The 25,279-nt window shown below is 35.9% G+C and overlaps 2 protein-coding genes across 5 annotated transcripts; one reads left to right on the top strand and one right to left on the bottom strand.

Annotated features, from left to right (window-relative positions):
• The first annotated feature begins 395 nt into the window (after positions 1-395).
• On the top strand, positions 396-12,879 carry LOC135849509 (uncharacterized). Of its 4 annotated transcripts, none has more exons than XM_065369982.1 (7): positions 396-589; positions 2,916-3,005; positions 5,307-5,428; positions 5,823-5,961; positions 6,363-9,484; positions 9,943-10,091; positions 10,331-10,487. In XM_065369982.1, exons 1-5 carry the CDS (start codon positions 406-408, stop codon positions 6,473-6,475), a joined length of 648 nt encoding a protein of 215 aa, XP_065226054.1. In that variant the 5' UTR covers positions 396-405; the 3' UTR covers positions 6,476-9,484; positions 9,943-10,091; positions 10,331-10,487. The 4 variants fall into 4 exon arrangements, with proteins under 4 accessions (XP_065226054.1, XP_065226055.1, XP_065226056.1 ...); XM_065369984.1 differs by having other exon boundaries at positions 489-638; XM_065369985.1 differs by lacking the exon at positions 396-589 and adding an exon at positions 2,470-2,620.
• Position 12,880: 1 nt separating this feature from the next.
• On the bottom strand, positions 12,881-25,048 carry LOC135849508 (uncharacterized). Its single transcript, XM_065369981.1, has 4 exons — positions 24,784-25,048; positions 23,023-24,704; positions 22,747-22,931; positions 12,881-18,249 (listed from the first exon to the last, which is right to left on the bottom strand). Exons 2-4 carry the CDS (start codon positions 24,688-24,690, stop codon positions 16,878-16,880), a joined length of 3,225 nt encoding a protein of 1,074 aa, XP_065226053.1. The 5' UTR covers positions 24,691-24,704; positions 24,784-25,048; the 3' UTR covers positions 12,881-16,877.
• Positions 25,049-25,279: the final 231 nt, after the last annotated feature.

Genomic DNA, 25,279 nt, shown 5'->3' with positions numbered 1-25,279 from the left:
AATGAACCGGTTTCAAAAAATTCATATCACGTTTTTGTCGCCTTAGTGTGTAGAATACATACATTGCGCCAATAAAAATCAGTTTCAATTTTTTGACCAAACCGATTTTTGAATTTGTGGACACCCTGTGCATGGGCCTGAAATTTTCAAGTTCGTTTTCAAAAGCCCTAATTTTTTCCTACTCTACGCAGCTTCATTCATCTTGCTAGATCTTTCCACTTAGAAATAAAAGCCACGGAGCACTACTTTTGTGTCATACTGTAGAAATATATGTATTAGACATTTTTGTATCCGATGGTTTAGGGTGGTTTTTTGTCTCACACGTTCACATAGGAGTCGTAATAATGGTAACGTCACTGACAGTGACATGGGCTCTCTGTCTCTTTACCCCTCATCTTGTGTGTAATGTTTCTAGGGTACCCAATAGCGTGCAAAAATGTTCTCTGTCTATCTCGAAGAAGACTGGGAGGTGTAGAGTGTAGCGAGCTAGGATGCAACTGCAATCTGGCTTTCTCATGTCAGTCATATGTTGATCCAGTGCCAGTTGCCAGTTCCATACCTTTTGTATTTTGCGGATATCGGAATTTTGGTGAGTGCAACTTGTGTTTCAGGTTTACTCACGGTGACCCTCTGTGTAGGTAAGTACTACTTATTATGGAATAAATGAGGAAATTCTAATTAAGTAACAAACTGTTAATTTCTGAGTTATCGATATCAATATTATTGTCGAATACCCCCCCCCCCCAAAAAAAATCGCCCAAAAGTTTCGCTCTTTAGCCGGAAATCTTCATACCTTGTTTCGACAAAATTTCATATTCAAACCCACGAATTTCTTCTTAGAAACTTCCTAAACATAATAACTACTTACCGATACACACGTACACGTACTTCCTAGCTTCATTCAGATGATGTCATGTCAGTCAATGGATGATCTTTCAAGTATATTAGGTACCTAGTTTTTTTCTGAACCAACCTCTTTCAGTTTATAGACGTTGGTTAAACTAAAGCCACATGGGGATAATAGTATATTACTTAACTGTTCGGTAAAGTGCATGAATACCAACGAGTGTGATTTTTGCAGCGCGAGCCGAAGGCGAGCGTTGCAAAGCACACGAGTTGGTGTTCACGTACATTTGCCGAATCGTTGAGTAATATGTTTTACTTAATAGGTATAGGTAAAACTCTCAGTACCGCACTGTTTTCAGAGCGGTATTGTTACACTTTACCGGCTACTTTCAGCAGTACGGTACTGACGCGAGTTTATCAGTGACACAACCGTAATATCAACAATACCTATATGTGAGTATGCATAAAATGGCGATTAGTGAATCTTTATAACATTTTTCAGACGTTTTTGAGCGAATCTATTCTAACTGAACTACTAAATTAAATATTCTTCTGTACTTTCAATACTATGATTAAGGGTTTTGGCCAGTTCATTCCTCATATTCGTACATATTCGATGAAATTTAGTTTCAACTTTCAAAAGATATCAAGTTACGTTGTTAAATTCTTTTATGAATAATTTTTTCAAAGTAAGAACATCATAGACCACAGTACCTGTTGATAATTCCTTGGGAGAGTTGATTTACAAACAAAACACACATTGAGAATGATCAAGTGAAGTGTAACTAATTTCGAGAATAAACAGTAATACATAATATGAGTACATAAGTACTTTGGTAAAATTCACATCACTTTGTTATCATCACATTATAAACAAAACAAAATTCATTTTCTGATAGATAGAAATTGAACACCCACGATTTATTTCAAAACTAAACGAACTAAACGAAGTAAAATTCACTCAAAGAAGTAAGAAATCACATGTACGTAAATCTGTAATCTACTTTCAGCCAGTTCATTCGAAGGTATTCGATGAAATTTAGTTTCAAAAGATATCAAGTAACCATGTTTTAAAATTCTTTTTTGAAGAATAAATTGTATGTACGAGTACATAACTATGTACTTCAGTAAAATTCACACCACTTTGTTATCATCACTTCACATTTTAGATGTAAATACTAAAAATCGAAATTGATTTTGTGAATAAATAAACTAAAACAAAACGGAATTCATTTTCTGATAGATAAAAATCAAACACCCATTGCTTTATTTCAAAATTAAAGGAATAAGAAGAAAAAAATTCATATTCAAGAAATCAAAATCACTATCACATGTACGTTATCTTTTCTATCTACTGAAAAGCACGCTTCGAATGTAAAGCAGGGTTGCCATTTAGATGAATAATTAAAGAACTACAATTGTAATTTTTTTTACATTTTTGTGTAATTTTGTACGCATAGTGACTTAAAGACAACTGCCTTGTTTTAAACAGTGAGGCACTGAGAGCTTTACCTATACTAATTAAGTAAAACATATTACTCAACGATTCGGCAAATGTACATAGATGTTTGTTTTTAACTTTTTAATCACTTCTCTGTACTATGTATCGTAGTATGTACCTATACTTATACTTCTACCATGTCGGCACACTTTTCATGTCTTTTCTCACGGAGGTACCTAAATAACGTTTTATTTTGCAGTATTTTTCTGACAAGTTTACCGTTTTTTCTTTGTGTGTTGCAGTGTTTTTAAAGACTGAATTTTATTTATCTCGGCAAGTTATTTATTTTTGCGAAAATTCTATTAAAACAAGCCATCAGCTATTTTCTGATTGGAAGAGAGTTTTTGCATTTGCTTTTTGCTTGCTCTAATACCTACTTAGTTGATGCTTAAGCTTAATCAATCACTGAAAATTATCAATTTGATTGGTTATCATAGTCATCAATGCATAAACAATGGGGGGGGGGAGAACTGAAATAAAAAACAGCAACATATAAGCTTATACCAATGCCCGTGTATCATTACTCGTTCGTCGTTCACATTGAAATATTTTTAAATTGAATTTTCAGGTTATCTGTATTTCAAAATACACAAGAAAATGATGCCACATTCATCTGTTTTACTAATAATCTTGATAGCATATTCAGCACATTCTTTCGGTGAGTACTTGACCAGAAATTTTTGTTTCGAAAAATTCTAAAAAGTTTTATAAAAATAATCGATCTCGATTTCTTAGAAAATTTTTAATTTTTACTTTTTTAATAATCAAGGGGCCCGCATAAGGATCACTTGCACCCCCTGCCGATCCTCTGGGACAACTTTTTTCTTAAAGGGGGAGTCCTGAGGAACATTTCTAGCCCTTGTCCTCAAATAAAAAGCGATCATACTTACAAAATGGCGGCCATTTTGATTGACAGGTCAGCTGAAATCGTTGCAGATTTTGCGTTCCAACATCGGACTAGCATAACATTTTTTAAAACGGACAAAGGTAGGTCGAAAAAGCAGGCGAAAATTCATCACCTGTCAAAATTTCAAGTGCTAAAGTGCCTTTTTTGATTTTTGGTGAATTTTTGAAAATCAAATTTTGGCCAAAATGTGAGAAAAAAATCAAAATTTTACCAAATGAACCTCTAGAAAGCTGAAATTTGGGATATACCCTATTTTCGACCTGCCAAATCGGTTGCAAACGGTTTCAAACCGTTTTGAGCAGTTCTGGAGCCTCCAGCAGATTTTTGAAAATCGAAGTTCTCACAAAATTTCATCAAATGGACTTGGAAAGCCGAAATTTATTCTACAAACTAATTTCAAAAGCTAAGGAATCAACTGCAGGTAGATTTAAAATCGTTTTGGGGCCTCCAGAAACTTTTTGAAAATTACTGGAGCCTCCGGTAAATTTTTGAAACTCGAAATTTCCCCAAAATTTCCTCAAAACGGAGATGGAAAGCTGAAATTAACTATTCACTCCAATTTTAACACCCTCTGAAGACGACTTCAGGTGGGTTCAAGTAATTTTGGAGCCTCCAGTGACTTTTTGAAAGGTTTCTGGGCGTTTTTAGCAGAATTGAAATTTCCAAAAAGCCGTTGAAATCTTCAAATCCATTTGAAACCATCCATGCAGTCGACTTCATATCATTGTATTGAAATTAGTTTGCAGAGTAAATTTCGGCTTGCTAACCTCTTTTGACGAAATTTTGGGGCAATTTCAAGTTTCAAAAATCTATTGGAGGCTCCAGTAATTTTCGAAAAATCGCTGGAGGCTTCAAAACGACTTGAAATTTACCTGCAGTCAACTTCATAGCGTATTGAAATTAGTTTGCAGAATTAATTTCGGCTTTCCAAGTCCATTTGATGAAATTTTGTGGAAATTTCGAGTTTCAAAAATTTACTGGAGGCTCCAGTAATTTTCAAAAAATTGCTAGAGGCTCCAAAACGACTTGAAATTCACCTGCGGTCGACTTCATAGAGTATTGAAATTAGTTTGTAGAATGAATTTCGGCTTTCCAAGTCCATTTGATGAAATTTTGTGGAAATTTCGAGTTTAAAAAATCTGTTGGAGGCCCCAGAACTGCTCAAAACGGTTTGAAACAGTTTGCCATCGATTTGGCAGGTCGAAAACAGGGTATACCCTAAATTTCAGCTTTCTATAGGTCCATTTGGTAAAATTTTGGCTGACCTGTCAATCAAAATAGCCGCCATTTTGTAAGTAGGGCCACTTTTTTTTTGAGGACAAGGGCTAGAAATGTTCCTTAGGACTCCCCCATTAAGAAAAAAGTTGTCCCAGATGATCGGCAGGGGGGTGCAAGTGATCCTTACGCGGGCCCCCTGACTATAATGAATTATTGTCCAAAATGTCTTGCTTTTTTTTGCCAGAAACTATCAGAAAGCCATTCCTTTTGTTAAAATTGCCACTCTCGTTTTATTTTTCCAAGAATTAGGTACCTTTTTCGTCAGAAATTGCCAAAATCCTTACGTTTCTACCAAAAAATTGTCAATTGACTCGGTTTTTCATCAAAAAGTTTCGAAATAGTTCGACTTTTCAAAATTAAATAAATTTCAATTCGTATAATAAGGTACTCTGTTTTTTTTGTGATTTTTTTCTGTACCTACTAAAATGTTTGGCTCGCATTCTGTCACTTTTTTGGCTGCTTCTTAATTTTTTTTTTCAATTACTCGTACTTTTTGGTTACTTTTTACATCGAGCTATTTTAGTTACAAAATTACTTTTTTGTGGAAAAAATTGAGTAGATACGAGCCCTGCCCTCGGTTCACTCGTGTCTGGTTTACTATTCATTTTCAAAATTGAATTTTTTAAAAACATCGTCATTCAAATTCTAAAATTTTGGATCAAAAGAAATGAATCAAATTTTTAATTCTGATCTCTAAACTGTCAAACACATCTTACATACCTATATTATAATATGCAGATACATGTTAGTGCTTTGAATCCCTTATTTTTTCAGGAGTGACCATCCCTTATGAAAATAATGCTCGGATCCATTACTCTTACAAAGAAAACATCACTATTTCTTGTACTGGAACAGATAAAGTAGCATGGAGGCATATCGATGCCTTTTGGATGAAAGTACGTAAGCTTTCATTAATTATTTTTACAAAATTTGTACACTAGCTTATAGACTTGATGCGCGTTGACCATAATGAATACTCACCAAAAAACTAAAAAGGGCAGAGAAATGGTTGTGGTTTCAAATTACCTACTATTGAATCACTCTCAAAATGTCGACAACCTTTTATCACCATCATAAAGTCATAAAAGTGTCGATAGAGAATCAAATACTTGGATGGCAACAAAGATACCTTATTCTAGGAGGGTAAAAACGTAGTTGAGGTCCGAACAACAATATGATTGACTGCGAACATCAGGATGACATTTTCAAAAATCGAGTATCCTCCATCTGCTCTAAACAAGAATTCCAACTACGGCGAATTGTAATTTTCTTTTTTGTTTTTGTTTTCAGGGTAATTACACAGTAATTGAACAGACCCCGTACAGAAAAATCCTTCAAATAAAAAACGCTACACTTTATCATACTGGGGTATACGAATGTTTTTCAATAAACAACAGCGACGACTTCATGAGCCTTTGGGTTCTTCCTGGTAAGGCTACCTGTGCAGAGTCCTAGTAACCCACTATAAAAATACATATATGTATAGCTTGTGACATGCATCAAAATACTCGTAAATGTGTTGTCAATCTGACTTGAGCGAGAGTATACCATAATACCTACATCTGACATTGAATTGATTGTGGCGCGAGGTGCATTACCCTTTAGTAGGAATGGAAAGCAGGTTTGTTGAAAAAAAGAGAGAGTTTTTTCAGCAAATTAGCCACAGTATGGAGTGGGGCAGTGAGATTCATTCTTTCCCCCATACATACATACCATGTAATGTATATAATGTATCTATTTGTAATTTATCATTCCCTAAAAGAGTATAGGGTTTTAATTTCACCAAAAGAAATAATTATTCTCTAGGTACCTATATGATTTATGTTTCAGATAACACCTGTTACCCACACAATGGAACCCAATTTGCCATGATAAGCCCACTGGGAAGCCATCCAGCTTACATAACATCTGAAGGCACCTTTGACGAACCTTACACACCTTAGAGGCAACTCAGTTTACATAATGATCAAATTATGGCGATTTCATCAAATTGACGAATGAAGAAAATGATCTTGAATTATAACTAACACCTTTAACTAACATATTAAGAGGAACGCGTCGATACCTACTTAAAAATAATGATGCTTAAAAAAAGAAATAAAAAAATATAAGCAAATTAGGTAGAATTTTTCATTTTCAAAAAAGAAAACGAGAGAGCATGATTGAGAAAAATCATCAGTATATAGATGAATTTATAGCAATTTCAACGATACTTTTTTTGGCATCTTTGGTTTGGACTTGAAAAATATCAAACAACTCCTCCATTTTTCTCCCGAAGAAAAAAAAAGGTAAACATTGAACTATGGCGGCCATTCTTCCAGCATAGGACTCGCATGAAATTTTTTTGAATAGATAAAACTAGATCGAAAGAGCATGCAAACATTTATCACTAGCCAAAATTTCAAGAGCTAAAGTGTATTTTTTCCGATTTTTCAAAATCAAATTTACTTACTCCAAAAATGAGAAAAAAATCAAAATGTTACCAAATGGACTTGTAAAGCTGAAATTTGGAAGCTATCCTGTTATCGACCTGCTAACTCGATTGGAAACTGGTTCAGATCGTTTTTAGCAGTTCTGGAGCCTCCTGCAGATTTTTTGAAATTTGAAAATTTCTAAAATTTTATCAAAAGAAGTTGGAAATTCGAAATTTACGCTGCACTTCAACTTAAATACGCTGTTAAGTCGACTGCTGTTGAATTTGAGTCATTATGGAGCCTCCAGCAACTTTTTAAAAATTCTTGGAGCCTCCAGTAGATTTTGAAACTTGAAATTTCCACAACATTTTATCGAACGCAGTTGGAAAGCCAAAATTCATTCTGTGAACTAAATAAAACACGTTATGAAGTTCACTGCAGGCAGATTTCAAGTCATTTTGGAGCCTCCAGCGACTGTTTGGAAATCGCTGGAGCCTGCAGCAGATTTTTCAATGCTTGAAATTTCCATAAAATTGAACTAAATATAGTTAGAAATCAAAAATTCACTCCGCTCTATCCAATTTTTGACTTTCCAAATCGACTCGAAACGGTTACAAACCATTTTGAGCATTTTTGGAGCCTCTAGCACATTTTTGAAATTTGAATATAAAGTTGGAAATTCGAAATTCACGCAGCACTCAAACTTAAATACGCTGTTAAGTCGACTACTGTTGAATTTGACTCGTTTTGGAGTGTCTAGCGACTTTTTAAAAATTCTTGGAGCCTCCAGTAGATTTTCGAAACTTGAAATTTTCACAAAATTTTATCGAATGCAGTTGGAAAGCCAAAATTCATTCTGTGAACAAAACGAGATACGCTATGAAGTTCACTGCACGCAGATTTCAGGTTATTTTGGAGCCTCCAGCAACTTTTTGGAAATCGCTAGAGCCTGCAGCAGATTTTTCAATGCTTGAAATTTCTATAAAATTAAACTAAATATAGTTAGAAATCAAAAATTCACTCCGTACTATCCAATTTTTGACTTGCCAAATCGACTCGAAACGGTTTCAAACCGTTTTGAGCAGTTCTGGAGCCTCCAGCACATTTTTGAAACTCGAAATTCTCACAAAATTTCATCAAATGGACTTGGAAAGCCGAAATTCACTCTGCAAACTAATGTCAATACGCTACGAAGTCAATTGAAGGTGGATTTTAAGTTATTTTGGAGCCTCCTGCGACTTTTTGAGAAATACTGGAGCCTCCAGTAGAGTTTTGAAACTTGAAATTTGCCAAAATTTAATCGAATGGAGATGGAAAGCCGAACTTCATTCTGCAAACTATAATTTCCAAACGCGACAGAAAGTCGACTGCTGGTGGATTTCAAGTCTTTTTGGAGCCTCCAGCGATCTTTTGAAAATGACTGGAATCTCCACTAGATTTTTTAAACTTGAAATTCCCACTACATTTTATCAAATGGAGTTAGCAAACTGAAATATACTTCGCAAACCCACTGCAATACGATATGAACTCGACGGCATATCTAGTGGTTTCAAATCTTGAAATCCACCAGCACTATACCAGCAGCTTCGACCTCGTAGCGTATTGAAATTTGTTTGCAGAATGAAGTTCGGCTTTCCATTTCCATTTGATGAAATTTGGTGAGAATTTTCGAATTACAAAAATGTGCTGGAGGCTCCAGAACTGCTCAAAACGGTTCGAAACCGTTTCCAATCGATTCGGTACGTCGAAAATAGGCTATATCCCAAATTTCAGCTTTCTTGGTGAATTTGGTAAAATTTTGATTTTTTCCCTCATATTTGGTCTAAATTTGATTTTCAAAAATTCACCAAAAATCGAAAAATACACTTCAGTACTTGAAATTTTGGCCAGTGATAAATTGTTGAATGCCCTTTCAACCTAGCTTTGTACGATTTAAAAAATGTCGTGCAAGTCCTATGTTGGAACGCAAAATCTGCGATTTCGGCTGACCTGTCAATCAAAGTGGCCGCCATTTTGTAAGTAGGGCCACTTTTTTCTGGGGACAAGGGCTAGAAATGTTCCTTAGGACTCCCCCTTCCAGAAAAAAGTTGTCCCGGTGGATCGACCGGGGGGGGGGGTGTAATTGATCTTTATGCGGGCTTCCCGACAATAGATAATTATAAGAAGGTACTTCCTTAGTTCTCTGCTTTTTGATGAAATTTGAGAATCTTGAAGCAATCAAAAGTTGCACTGGTGTGGTATAGGTAACTAGTGTATTGTATAGGTATTTCTCTCGAGTTAATAAAAATGAAGCTAGAGAGCGTGTTAGTTGGTTTCGGTTGTGAGGTTTGTTGAGGTTTGAGCTTCGGATATCTGAACCTACTAACTTATGATTTATCTCTTGTGTGATGTAGACGTATCTTGTGCTTTTCGTTAAGATTTTTCCTGCTATCTTTATTGATGTTTTTGTTGAATTAATATTCGAGTTGAACAATTAACAATATTTTTATTTACGAGATTCACGTGTTAAATATTTTATTTGGAGTTCATTGTGATGGGGTGAGTTCAAATTCCCCTTGACTTAGCTATATGCCTTAATTTGATTTGTACATAATGAAATACGAGTAGTCTGATTTTGACTTATTAGCTTTATTACCTTTAAGTTGATATGATTCGATTAAGAATTAGATAGGATTCGATCCTATACAGAAAATTAAAGATGATATATCTCGATTATGAGATCTTTAGACCTACTTTGGAACCTATTTGATTAATCGATTCACTTAATAATTATATCTCGATATCAAAATTACTTCTTACGAGTTTTATCTCGTTACTTTTTGGCTATAAATTACTTTGATTTTTCCATGTAGAAGATTTTATCGAAAGGTTATTATGTCCTATTTAGTCGATTCCGATTCCCTTGTCTCATTCCTCCACCATCCTACCTATCTTCTTTCTATACCTATTCCTTTATAAGTATGTAAGTACCTACATGGTTATGATTTTGTTCTCAGCAAATGAGCAAACAAGTAATTTTGTGCCTTCCGAAGAAGAACCAGTAAATTTGAACAATTTCGTTTGTCTATTGAAAACTAATTTTGGGCACTCTTAGAATCAACTGAAAAATCTGAATATCGATTTCGTCAGGAAATTTATAACCTGGGTAAGAATTTGTAATCTTAAAGCTTCTTTGATTTTTCCTCAGTGAAAAAGTTGAATGCAAATGAAAAGCTTGTCAATGGTATTGGGTTAAAGGGGGAGTCTCAATCAGGCCATTTTTTAAGCCTGGACAGTTATGCACTCGACCACTCTTAAAATGTTTTAACAAAGATACCTAAAAAAGAAAGGTCCAAAATACAGATCCGTGCTTAATTAACCCAAAATGACCATGTTTTGTTTCAGATATTAACCACAGGTGTGTGGAATTTCATTTTTTTTTACAACCAGCTATCTTGAAACTTCCAATTTGTGTTACTCAGAAAAAAGGTTCTCCGAGTTAGACATCCAATAGCACATTCTGGGGTTTTGGTTAAAAAAAAAAAAAAAAAAAAAAAAACAACTTGACCTTATTGCATTAAGAAAGGTAGGTAAGCGTCTGTTGGAAAATAACTTTTAGTAGGTAGTGTTGTACAGGATGCCCAGAAATATTGAGTACCCCTAAAAAAGTTTTTCATTAAAAATATAGGTTGGCAACGTGAAATAGATGCATATGATTGGTGAAATGTTATCTCTCCGGTCCAACAACCAATCATGTGCTATCATTATTATCATTCACTGTGACCAACCAAAGTATTTAGTAGAAAACTTTTTTAGGGGTACCGGTACTTGATATTTCTGGGCACCCTGTATATGCAATTAATTATAAGCTTATACGAATGCCCGTATATAATTACTCGTTCACATTGAAATTTTTAAACTGAAGATCCATCTTGTACATATCAGCTGATTCTTTTTTCAGGTTATCTGTGTTTCAAATGATGGCACATTCATCATTTTCACTAATAGGCCTAATATTGGTTGCATATTCATATTCAGAATATTCTTTTGGTGAGTACCTGACCAGAAATTTTGATTGAGAAAAATTCTAAAACGTTTTATATGTTATTTCCCAAAAATTTCCAAGTCTGAAAATTTTAGCTGTTTCGCGCTTGAAAAGTCTCAATTTTTTACATAAAATTGCCACAACTTGCAAAGTGAAAAAACTAACTTATTATCAAAAAATGAAAAAAAATTGCAATAAGATGTAGCTACCTACTTCATTTCTTTTGTTGATTTTTACTAAAATTATCAAATTTTTAAAAACCCTCGCTTTTTAATAAAATTTCTAAAAATAGTCAATTTTTAAAAAACTTTTCAATTTTACTTTTTTAAAAATATAAATTGTTGTCCAAAATGTCTCGTTTTTTTCAGAAACTGTCAAAAAACCATTCCTTTTGTGAAAATTTCCACTCTAGTTTTATTTTTCCAAGAATTCATTGCTGCCAAAAAATTGTCAAAAAGACTCGGTTTCATTTCAATTTGTATAAAATACATACTTGTTCTGGTTTTTTTTTGTGATTTTTCTTCTGTACTAAAATGTTTTGCTTGCATTCTGTCCCTTTTTTTGGCTGCTTTTTAATTTTTTTTTCCATTACTTTTTGGTTACTTTTTCGAGCTATTTCAGTTACGAAATTACTTTTTTGTGGGAAAAATTGACTAGAGACGAGCCCTGCCCTCGGTTCACTCGTGTCTGGTTTACTTTTCATTTTCAAAATTGAAATTTTTTATAACTCGTCATTCAAATTCTAAAATTTTGGATCAAAAGAAATGAAACAAATTTTTTCAAACATTCTTACCGCTCGAAATCCAAATTTTTGAAAGCTTTTACCCTTATTGTTTCACTGGGGCTAATTCTTATCTCTAAACTATCAAACAAATCTTACATACCTATATTATAATATGCAGATACATGTTAGTGCTTTGAATCCCTTATTTTTTCAGGAGTGACCATCCCTTATAAAAATAATACTTGGCTCTATTACTCTTACAAAGAAAACATCACTATTACCTGTTCTGGAACAGATGAAGTCGCATGGAGGCTTGGTTTTTTTTGGATGAGAGTACGTAAGCTTTCACGTTTCATTAATTATTTTTACCCAATTTCTAGACTAGCTTAGACTTGATGTGCTTTGACCATAATGAATACTCACCAAAAAACTAAAAAGGGCAGAGAAATGGTTGTGGTTTCAAATTACTTAGGGCCTACTATTGAATCACTCTCAAAATGTCAACCCCTTATCACCATCATAAAGTCATAAAAGTGTCGATAGAGAATCAAATATGTACTTGGATGGCAACAAACATACCTTATTCTAGAAGGGTAAAGGTAATTGAGATCCGAACATCAAGATGACATTTTCAAAAATCAAGTATCCTCAATCTGCTCTAAACAAGAATTCCAACCACGGCGAATTGTAATTTTCTTTTTTGTTTTTGTTTTCAGGGTAATTACACCGTAATTGAACAGACCCCATTAAGAAAAATCATTCATATAAAAAACGCTTCAATTTATAATTGTGGTATATACGAATGTGTTTCAGCAAAGAACAGCGATGAGTTCATGAGGCTTCATATTATGCCTGGTAAGGCTATACCTGTGCAGAGTCCTAGTAACCCACTATGAAAATTTCACCAAAAGAAATATTCTCTAGGTATACCTATGATTTATGTTTCAGATAACACCTGTTACCCACACAATGGAACCCAACCTGCCATAATAGGCGTACTGGGAAGCCATCCAGTTTATAAAACACCTGAAGGCTCCTTTGACGAACCTTTCACACCATAGAAGCAATTCAGTTTACATAATGATCAAATTATGACGATTTCATCAAATTAATGAATGAAGATGATGATCTTGAATTACTAACACCTTTAAGCAATCAAAAACTATATGACATCAAGTACATAAACTATGTTTAATGTTTTTATTTCGGTATCTAGTACAATAACTTCCCCCGTTATATAGCCTACGACCATTTATGATTTACACCATTATAAAGAAGAAAAAATTTTTTCTATAATACCTACTCGTGACTAGTTTGTTCGTCGTTAGAAAATATTATTACAACTCGATATCTTTAATAATTTTAAAATTGAAAAAGAGAAAAAAATCGTTTACATGAAATACTTACATATAAGAGGAACGCATCGATACATAACAATATTATACGTAAAAAAAGAAATTGAAAAATATAAGCAAATTAGGTAGAGGTACATGTACACTGGTAGACAGATATTGAGACATCAATTTTTCATTTTCAAAAAAGAAAACGAGGGAGGATGATTGAGAAAAATCATAAGTATCGGTGAAATTGGCAATTTCAACGATATTTTTTTTTTGACATCTTTGGCTTGAACTTGAGAAGTATCAAATCACTCCTCCATTTTTCTCATGGGGAAAAAAAAAGGTAAAAATTGAACTAACCTCAGGAAATCACAAGGATGCTTTGAAATAGAAAATGCTCGATTTAACGCGAGAATCTTTTCGATAAAACGACAATTTTAATAAAATAAAAAATAAAACATGAACAAATTAAAAATTAAAAACAGCGCCGAAGAAAAAAAGTCAACAAATAAAAGAGAAGAAACAATACAATTCAACATAATCGTCATACTTACATGATAATTTAAGTAAATATGAAAAGTACACACGAAGTTTCATTAATAATCAAAGTAAGGAACCGTTTAAAGCACACTTGCCGAAAAAAGTTGGCTTTACTTACAAAATGGCGGCCTTTTTGATTGATAGGTCAGCCGAAATCGCTAATTTTGCCTTCTAGCAGAGGACTCGCATGAGATTTTTTTGAATGGACAAAGTTAGATCGAAAGATCATGCAAAAATTCATCACTAGCCAAAATTTCAAGAGCTAAAGTGTATTTTTCGATTTTTGGTGAATTTTTCAAAATCAAATTTACGCCAAAAATGAGAAAAAAATCAAAATTTTACCAAATGGACTTGGAAAGCTGAAATTTGGAAGCTACCCTATTATCGACCTGCTAAATCGATTGGAAACTGGTTCAGACCGTTTTTAGCAGTTCTGGAGCCTCCAGCAGATTTTTGAAATTTGAAATTTTCTGAAATTTTATCAAAAGAAGTTGGAAATCCGAAATTTAGGCTGCACTTCAACTTAAACACGCTGTTAAGTCGACTGCTGTTGAATTTGAGTCATTATGGAGCCTCCAGCGGTTTTAAAAATTCTTGGAGCCTCCAGTAGATTTTGAAACTTGAAATTTCCACAAAATTTTATCGAATGCAGTTGGAAAGCCAAAATTTATTCTGCGAACTAAATAAAATACGCTATGAAGTTCACTGCAGGTAGATTTCAAGTCATTTTGGAGCATCCAGCGACTTTTTGAAAATTACTGGAGCCTCCAGTAGATTTTTGAAACTTGAAATGCAGTTGAAAAGCCAAAATTCAATCTGCGAACTAAATAAAATACGCTATGAAGTTCACTGCAGGTAGATTTCAAGTCATTTTGGAGCCTCCAGCGACTTTTCGGAAATCGCTGGAGTCTGCAGCACATTTTTGAAACTTGAACATGAAGTTGGAAATTCGAAATTCACGCAGCACTCAAATTTAAACACGTTATTAAGTCGACTTCTGGTAGTTCGTGACATTCTGGAGCCTCCAGCAACTTTTTGAAAATTTCTGGAGTCTCCAGTAGATTTTTGAAACTTGAAATTTGTTTTTGAATAGATAAAACTAGATCGAAAAAGCATGCAAAAATTTATCAGTAGCCAAAATTTCAAGAGCTAAAGTGTATTTTCCGATTTTTCAAAATCAAATTTACTCCAAAAATGAGAAAAAAATCAAAATTTTACCAAATGGACTTGAAAAGCTGAAATTTGGAAGCTATACTGTTAATCGACCTGCTAAATCGATTGGAAACTGGTTCAGATCGTTTTTAGCAGTTCTGGAGCCTCCAGCAGATTTTTTGAAATTTGAAATTTTCTAAAATTTTATCAAATAAACTTGGAAATCCGAAATTTACGCTGCACTTCAACTTGAACATGCTGTTATTAAGTCAACTGCTGTTGAATTTGATCATTTTGAAGCCTCTAGCGACTTTTTGAAAATTCTCGGAGCCTCCAGTAGATTTTTGAAACTTGAAATTTCCACAAATATCATCAAACGAAGTTGGAAAGCCAAAATTCATTCTGTGAACTAAATAAAATACGCTATGAAGTTCACTGCAGGCAGATTTCAAGTCATTTTGGAGCATCTAGCGACTTTTTGAAAATTCTTGGAGCCTCCAGTAGATTTTTGAAACTTGAAATTTCCACAAAATTTTATCGAATGCAGTTGGAAAGCCAAAATTCATTCTGTGAACTAAACGAAATACGCTATAAAGTTCACTGCAGGCAAATTTCAAGTCATTTTGGAGCCTCCAGCGACTTTTTGGAAATCGCTGGAGCCTGCAGCAGATTTTTCAATGCTTGAAATTCCATAGAATTAAAATAAATATAGTTGGAAATCAAAATTTCACTCCGCATAATCCAATTTTCGACTTGCCAAATCGACTGGAAACGGTTTCAAACCATTTTTAGCAGTTCTGGAGCCTCCAGCAAATTTTTGAAGCTTGAAAATAAAGTTAGAAATTCGAAATTCACGCTGCGCTCAAACTTAAACACGTTATTAAGTCGACTTCTGGTAAGTTCGTGTCATTTTTGAGCCTCCAGCGACTTTTTGAAAATTTCTGGAGTCTCCAGTACATTTTTGAAACTTGAAATTTTGTAGAAATTTCAGGTTTAAAAAATCTACTGAAGGCTCCAGTAGTTTCCAAAAGTTGCTAAATGCTACAAAACGACTTGAAAACGCTTCAAGAATCTACTGGAGGCTCCAAGAATTTCAAACAGTTACTGGAGGCAAAAAATGATTTTTCATAACGTGTGCAAGTTGGAGTGTAGCGTGAAACGTGAATTTCCGATTTCCAAATTCATTTGATTAAAATTTGTGGAAATTCCGAGTTTCAAAAATCTACTGGAGGCTCCAGCATTGCTCAAAACGGATTGAAACAGTTTCCAGTCGATTTGGCAGGTCGAAAATAGGGTATATGCCAAATTTCAGCTTTCTAGGTCAATTTGGTAAAATTTTGATTTTTTCCCCTCATATTTGGCCTAAATTTGATTTTCAAAAATTCACCAAAAATCGAAAAATACACTTCAGCACTTGAAATTTTGGCTAGTGATGAATTTTTGCATGCTCTTTCGATCTAGCTCTGTCCAATTTGAACATTTCGTGCAAGTCCTATGCTGGAAGGCAAAATCTGCAATTTCGGTTGACCTGGGCGGCTATTACCGAAATATTTTTGCCTCCGCAATCTCCGCAATCGACGTAATGAGCGTTGCAAATTATTGGCGTTATCTTGAAAAAAAAGAAATTTTAATTGTTGATTGGGCTTTTATAAACAAATATTAAAATAACGCACATTACGCTCAACACGGTTGGTTTTCATCGACGCAAACGACGCAATCTTGTAACGTTCATTGCGTTCGATTACGTCGATTGCGGAGGCAAAAATATTTCGGTAATAGCCGCCCTGCCAATCAAAATGGCTGCCATTTTGTAAGTAAGGCCAATTTTTTTGGAAAGTTTGCTTTAAACTGTTCTTCAGAATATCCCCTTCAAGAAAAAAGTTGTCCCAAAAGGTTGTCGAGGAGGGGGGGGGGGTATAATATTATTCCTATTGCCATTTTCCGGACTAGAAAACCAATTTTGTGATGTTCAGAACACTCGATACGATGATTGTAAAAATAAAATCGGTTCCATGGAAGTGGCATTCAGCTATCGTCCAATAGAAATTAAAAAAAAAAATATTGGTCGCGAATTTTAAAAAACTTCTACACCGAACACAATCAGTCTCGTTCGGATCATCGTTGGGAATAAAATCAACCGCAGGGTCACTTCTAACCCTCGGTATTGAGCGACTCTCTGATATTATTATGCATCTTGACGTGTTTATTATGATTCGACTTGGTAGCGGAGGTTTTACCACACACGTGACACGTATGAGGCTTCTCTCCGGTATGCGTTTTAAGATGCTCACTCAGGTAATAGCTGCGTGAAAACATTTTCTGGCAAATGTTACATTCGTACGATCTGGGTTCCTTGTGCTCTCGCATATGTCGAATACAATTATACTTGCGAATAAACTGACGCCCGCATACGTTACACGAGTATGGTCTACAATTACTATGCGACCTGAGATGCGCATCGTAGTCGGTCTTATGGATATAAGCTTTGACGCACAGCTTGCATTTGAACGGTTTTGACGATCTGGACATATGGGTCCAGCGATGCAGCTGTAAGTTCCATTTGGTTCGAAAAGTCTTGGAGCATTCGCAGCAAGAGAACGGTTTAACGCCTTGGTGAATCTTCATGTGAGTCTGCAACGACGTATGCAGACAAGTGATATTGCAAACTGGGCAGACGACGTTTTTCATCTTCTTCTTATCGACCAAATCGGACAAATAGTTCTCATTATGCCATTTACGTACGTGCCTGGTCAGGCTGGCCGTATGTATGAAACGTTCCACGCAAAACGGGCACTGCTTCGGTTTGGCGTCGTGTATTTCGCGATGCCACAGTAGCTTGGTTTTGCTATGAAATATGTCTCCGCAATCGCATATGAAGTCTTTTAATTTACGTTTCGTATTCATGTGCAGAAATTTCTTATGCTGCTGGTAGTTGGAATACCGTCTGAATGTCGAATCGCACATATCGCATTTGATCGGAGATTCGCCCGTGTGCACGTTGATATGTTCGACGAGCTTTTGTTTGGTTACGAAAGATTTATCGCACACGTCGCAACCGTAAGGTTTAACTTTCATGTGACGTTTTTGATGCAGCATGTAGCCCGGTCTAGTGTGGAATTTCTTACCGCAGGTCATGCATTCGTACGGGTGTACTCTTTGGATATGTTCTTGGTAGTCGTCCAGGTTACCGAAATCCACCAAACACGTGGGGCATACGCAATTACGCCTTTTGATACCGTGCACGAACCTGAGATGCTCCAAAAACGATACGCTGGTTGAGACATTTTCGCTGCAAATGCGACAAGTGATGATTTCGTTGCTGGCAGCCGAGTCGGTCGCGTCGTCTTCTTCGAGTTTCGCTACGTCTTCGTCTTCTTCTAATTTCACCTTTTTACCGAACAGGAATTCAATGGTTAGACCGTCTTGTTCGGCGTGTACGTTGGAAATGTGCAAATGACGTGATTTCCAAGTCTCGAATTTATCCTTGCAGAAGAAACATCGAAATTCTCGAGTGACTTTTTTCCTGCAAATGGTTACAATTACAATTATAGTATCATTGTGGTACGTAGGAAAGAGAAAAAACAAGCGATTATTTGAGACAGGGTCATTCCACGACAAATAGTCCACTTTTGAAGTGAGTAAGTTTTGTTCATGATGTTTACAACTGCGAAATTTTCGTAATGGGACTCGACAAATTGGGAAGGGGAGGGGGATACGGATCGCCAAAATTTCCCATCTTGCTCCAATTCATTTGTAAGTTTTTTATGATATTTACAACTGCGAAATGTTCGCAATAAGACTCGTAAAATTGGGAGAGAGAAAGGGGAGGGGGATACGAAGCCCCAAATTTTTGGTCAACTTGTGAAAAACTGTCAATATAGTGGGACAAATCGTTTTTTTATATTTCAGCAGCTCAATTTAATTTTTCAAATTTTCGAGGAATTTTTAAAAAATCTGGAAGTGATTTTCACCCCCCCCCCCCGGGTCGATCTTCTGGGACAACTTTTTTCTTGAAAGGAGAGTCCTAAAGAACATTTCTAGCCTTTGTCCTAAAAAAAAAGTGGCCCTACTTGCAACATGGCGGCCATTTTGATTCACAGGTCAGCCAAAATCGCAGATTTTGCGTTCCAACATAGGACTTGAACGAAATTTTTCAAATCGTACAACGGTAGATCGAAAGATCAGCCAAAAATGCATCACTTGCTAAAGTGCGTTTTTCAATTTTTGGCGAATTTTTGAAAATCAAATTTAGATTAAAAATGACAGAAAAAATCAAAATTTTATCAAATTGACCAAGCTGAAATTTAGGATATACCCTATTTTCGACATACTAAATCGATTGGAAACTATTTCAAACCGTTTTGAGCAGTTCTGGAGCCTCCAGCAGATTTTTGAAATTTGAAATTCCCACAAAATTTCATCAAATGGAGTTGGAAAGCCGAAATTTACTCTGCAATCTAATTTCAATACGCTACGACAGTCGACTGCAGGTGGATTTTAAGTCGTTTTGGAGCCTCAAGCGATTTTTTGAAAGGTTGTATGGCGTTTCTTGGAAAATTAAAATTTCCAATAAGGTAGCTGGAAGCTTCAAAACCATTTGAAACCACCATGTAGCCGACTTCATATCGTATTGAAATTAGTTAGCAAAGTAAATGTCAGATTGCCAACTCCGTTTGATGAAATTTTGGGGAAATTTAAAGTTTCAAAAATCTACTGGAGGTTCCAGTAAACTGCAAAAAGTCGCTGGAGGCTCCAAAATGACTTGAACCCACCTGAAGTCGTCTTCAGAAGGTGTTAAAATTGGAGTGTAGAGTAAATTTCGGCTTTCCATCTCCATTTGATGAAATTTTGTAAACATTTCAAGTTTCAAAAATCTGCTGGAGGCTCCAGGAATTTTCAAAAATCTGCTGGAGCCTCCAGAATTGCTCAAAACGGTTTGAAACAGTTTCCAATCGATTTGGCATGTCGAAAATAGGGTATGTCCCAAATTTCAGCTTTCTTGGTCAATTTGGTAAAGTTTTGATTCCTTCCCTCAATTTATGCCTAAATTTGATTTTCAAAAATTCACCAAAAATCGAAAAACCCACTTTAGCATTTTTGAACTTTTCTTAAGAAAAAATTTTTTAAAAAAACACTTGAAGAAGAGCTTGCCTGGAAATCGGTTCAAATCAAATAAATCGATATGCCGATCAATCAGGACCAAATTCCATTTTTTTTAAAGGCAGCCCAAATTTTGGTTTGAAGGTTTCAGACTATGATCTTTCCAAAAATCATGATCACGGCATTCAAATGAGAGGCCCCAGTTCCCGTGAAAGTGTTCAAAAATTGAATGTTCAACTTTTCGACTGAAAGCTCAAATTTCGAAATCGTTTCGTCAGTGAGAGCTAATTTAGTTATTTTTAAAATAAAGTCTCCAGAAAGAAGGAGGCATCTCCTCTCTCGAGTTAGCGGAGGGGAGGGGGTTAATTTTAGGGGAAAAAATGACGAAGTGATCGAATTGTATGGTTTTGAAGGTGTTGAACACCATCTGGAATTACTTTAGGAGGCAAGAAAGATAGATACATAAAAAATCAAAATGATTATTTAATTTTTTTAGTGACTTTAGTGACTGAAAAACAGCAAAAAAATGACCAAAATTTTGAGAAATGAGAGCAAAGTATAATATAGATACATAAATTATGTTAGTCGAGGAGCCCGCATAAGGATCTATTGCACCCCCCCCCCGTCGATCCTCCGGGACAACTTTTTTCTTAAAGGGGGGTTCTAAGCAACATTTCTAGCCCTTGCCCTCAAAAAAAAAGGTGACCATACTCATAAAATGGCGGCCATTTTGATCAACAGGTCAGCCAAAATAGCAGATTTTGCGTTCCAACACAGTTCCAACATAGGACTTGCATGAAATTTCATAAACCGCACAAAGGTAGATCGAAAAATCAGGCAAAAATTTCACCTGTCAAAATTTCAAGTGCTTAAGTGTTTTTTTCGATTTTTGGTGAATTTTTGAAAATCAAAATTTATGCCAAAAATGAGGGGAAAAATCAAAATTTTACCAAATTGACCAAGAAAGCCGAAATTTGGGATATACCCTGTTTTCGACACGCCTAATCGATTGGAAACTGTTTCAGCCTGTTTTGAGCAGTTCTGGAGCCTCCAGCAGATTATTGAAACTCGAAATTTCCCAAAATTGCATCAAATGGAGATGGAAAGCCAAAATTCATTCTGAAAACTAATTTCAATACGCTACAAAGTTGACTGCAGGTGGATTTCAAGTCGTTTTGGAGCTTCCAGCGACTTTTTGAAAATTACTGGAGCCTCCAGTCGATTTTTGAAACTTGAAATTTCCCAAAATTTCCCAAATATGGAGATGGAAAGCCAAAATTCATTCTGAAAACTAATTTCAATACGCTACGAAGTCGTCTGCTGCTTCCAGCGACTTTTTGGAAGGTTGTATGGCGTTTTTTGGAAAATTGAAATTTCCAAAAAGTAGCTGGAAGCTTCAAAACCATTTGAAACCACCATGCAGTCGACTTTATATCGTGTTGAAATTTGTTTGCGAAGTAAATTTCAGCTTGCTAACTCCATATGATAAAATGTTATGGGAATTTCAAGTTTCAGAAATCTGGTGACTCCAGTAATTTTTAAAAAGTCGCTGGAAGCTCCAAAACGACTTGAAATTTACCTGCAGTCGACTTTGTAGCGTATTGAAACTAGTTTACAGAATGAATTTCGGCTTTCCATCTCCATTTGATACAATTTTGGGAAATTTCGAGTTTCAAAAATCTGCTGGAGGCTCTAGAACTGCTTAAAACGGGTTGAAGCAGTTTCCAATCTATTTGGGGTGTCAAAAATAGGGTATATCCCAAAATTCAGCTTTCTTGGTCAATTTCGTAAAATTTTGATTTTTTCCCTCAGTTTTGGCCTAAATTGATTTTCAAAATTTCACCAAAAATCAAAAAAGGCACTTTAGCACTTCAAATTTTGACAGGTGATAAATTTTTGCTTGATCTTTCGATCTACCTTTGTACGGTTTAGAAAATATCGGCTCTATCCAATCACATCGTCTTACATTTTTAATGTTGATCAGTAGATTTTTAATTTTTTTTTAAAATGATGATTCTGAAGGATTTTCATGAAAAATATTGATCATTTCCTAAAATTTTGCACTTTTTCTTTTTACACTACAAATCTTTAAAAAAAGTGACCAAAGTCAGGTCACTTTTTTTGGCCATTTTCGCCGAAATAGTGACAAAAGTGACTTGCAAGTGAAATTAGTGACTAAGTAAGTCACTTCTTAAGTGACCGAATTTCATGCCTGCTTTAAATGACGTATCAAAAAAAAAAAAAAATCAATTTAAGTAAGTATGCGTCATAATACGTAATAATTTTTCCAAGTTCCAAATGATTTCTTTTACAAGAAAACCCTCACCTTCAGTCTCTCACGCAGAGTCCGCCTTCCGTTCTAAAGTAATAGATCTAAAACTGGGGCAAAACAACAGAAATCAAAGATAAAAGTGGCAATAAATTTTCCAAAAACTTAAAATTTTTGCAACAGAATCCCTTTAAATGATCTAATTTTTAAAACAAATATTTTCCGGTACTTTGAGTAACCAAAGTCCTACAGTGAGAAGCCTCCCACCTCCCTCACTTCAGAAAAATGAAAAACATTTTCAACGGACCTATTTTCAAAAAAAAACCTCTCTCGGTTTCTCAAGCAATGCGGGTTTTTTATGTAGAAAGGAGCCCAGGGCCAGGGTTTGAAAAAATTTGAAAACAAAAAAAAACACCAAAATTTTTTTCTTGTTGAAGAAATTCTGCACTTCTGTTCAAGGAATTCGGAGAGTTCTATCGGCAGAAATCGAAAAAATATCACCAAGATTCATTTATGACATTCGTCGAGGTTTTCAAACTGAGCAGGAAGTGGAGTGGGAGGGTCAGCTTGCAGCGCCACAAAAAAGAAAAAATCGAGTCGATACGGAATGACCCAAAGGACAGCGAAAGCTGAACGTAAAACCAAACGTACTTGAACAATTTCTGAACAACTAGTTTACTATCTTGTACGACAGAAACAGGCTGGACGTTTCTGAACGCATCCGCATCCATTTTGATATTAATTTCAGTCATCAATGATCGCAGTTCAATCTTCATATCGGCGTTTTCATTTTCGAACGGAACGTTACACTCTTGAGCGTACGAGTTTCGCTGCACCTGCGACGAATAATGATCAGAATTCATTACACATTCAGCAGACGACGACGTAGCTTCGTGATACATACAAGAAATACGTAAAATACCCTACCTGCAATTCCCAAATAGAATTCTCGGTACCGCTGAGACTCTCTTGTCCTGATAATTCTCCTCGAGCTGGCATACTTTCGTCGGTTCGAATATCGAAAGGGCTAATACGAGAGCTACCGGCAGAATCCAACAGCAGTTCGTTTATTCCTTTGTAATTCTCTCTGATTTCCTCCTCGGTAGCGGTGGTCGTCTTTTGTTGCGAGGTGTAGAAATCGTTCGCATTATCGTTTTTCTCGACAGCGTATACATCGACGTCGGCGAACACGGTTTTGTTGACGAATGAAATCAGAGAAGCTGACGTGGAAAAGCTACTCCTCAGCCCGATAAAACTATAATCGGTGTTTACCGGCGACGTTCTGGGTATAATATCGTTATTGGGCAAAATATAACGATCTTTTTCGTAATTCTTCGAAGTCGATGTGCCCGATTCGTCCAGTCGATGGGGTAAAATATGCGTCGCGTTGTCCGAATTTGAAACGATGAAATCGAATTGCCCGTTTCGATGAGAATCCTCCATCGGAGCAGGGCTGTGAATAGGAGAAGTGAACGTTTTGCTGTCGATGATCGGCACGAGAGGTTTGGAACTTTTACCGTAACTGTGTTCGCATCTGTCGAACTCGCCTTCATCGGATTTTAGAGAATCTTCTGCTTCAGGTTCCGGAGAATAATCCGAGTTTTCATTTTCGTAATTCAGGTCAGTATGTAGTTTAATAATAGAGATATCCGGCGACGGTTCCGAGTCGTTCTCGTAATCTCGGCTTGAAAACGGAGTACCGACGACCGAATAAATATTACGATCTTCTTCGACGTGATCGTAAGATAGGCAGCTTGATTTATCGTCTATGTCTACATCTGTCATCACAGTGGCAGTAGATTGCACAGCCTCGTCGTTAACCACCCTTTGAACTACTGAACTGGTAGTAGCAGCGGGCATTTGAAATATATCAGCAACTTCGGCGTCGTTTTCATTCTCGTAATCGTTAGTCGGACTCGGCACAATTGACGAGCTATGCGGCGGAGAGCTCCCTTCATTAGGCAAATCACACGAACTCGTTTCCAACAAAGTTACACATGGTGGAGACACAATTATCCTAGCTGTGTCGTGAGTGACTCCAGCATCTAGTACGGTGACCGGAGCTACATTGTTGGCAGGCGTTGGTGGCACCACGATGCACGAATAGTTATTAGAAACCATCACCGGTGGCTGCGGCGTGTACATTGGAATCAACACGATGTTTCCGTCATTCGTAACGAATTGTTGATACGTTAAATTTGACTGACACGAGTTACCAACCATCGTCTGCGTCGATATTACATTATTACCCAATGTAGGCATGTATTGAATACCCGAAGGTATACTTTGGCTGCAGTTTAAAGCCGAAGATGACTGATTGGGAGCTTGTACGTACGTCGGAGTGGGTAAAACTGATAAAGTATTGTGACCATGACTCTTGACTCCATTTTCCGACGATAAAGATATCGGTGTCGAATCTCGGATCACCGAAGCCAACGCATCTGTATCTGAAGTAGCACCATCAGAAATCTGCTTATTGAGCAGAGCTTCGATAACTTTATCTTTCGAATGCGTTTGTAAATGACTCTTGAGCGAAATACCTTCTCGAAGGTATAACGAGCAAACAGGGCATACCATGCTAGTTGAAGATTCCATTATTCAAGATTTACCTGTAACACACCCGAACAAAATATAATATCATACATACGTGTGAAAAGGAAACTAGAAACGAAATAGTTGTTTACTCACCTATTTCGTGTAGATAATTTGAAAATATTTGGAATACTGCGAATTGTTCACCAGCGATGGCCGATAGTGGGTCATTTTTGGATTCAACTACATTTAAAAAAATTATCACCTAAGAGCTACGGAACTCGGTCATAAATTTAAAACTATCATCACGGTCGACATTTTTTTCAAATTTAACAAGAAAGTTCCAAAAAACAACATTGAACTTTCAAAGTTTTCAATTTTCATTGAAATTTGAAACTCCACCTTATCATTATTCTTATCATTGCCGTCCACCTCAGAAGAAAAAGGCCGCCAATTGTGAAAACCAGCATTTGCGCAATTTACTGCAGCTATTTGTATTTATTTGTAGTACGTTATTTTGGGAGGAGTAAGGCTCTATATAAAGTGGGTGAGCGCATCGGCCATTTTGTTCCCTGAGTGATAACGGACTAGTAAGTATGCATACAATTTCTCACGTAAAAAATGCAATTTTCTCGATAGTTCGCGAGTCCGG

This window comes from Planococcus citri, chromosome 5 (genome assembly GCF_950023065.1).
Source record: "Planococcus citri chromosome 5, ihPlaCitr1.1, whole genome shotgun sequence".
NCBI lineage: Eukaryota > Metazoa > Arthropoda > Insecta > Hemiptera > Pseudococcidae > Planococcus > Planococcus citri.
This window is presented reverse-complemented; position numbering and strand designations above follow the sequence as displayed.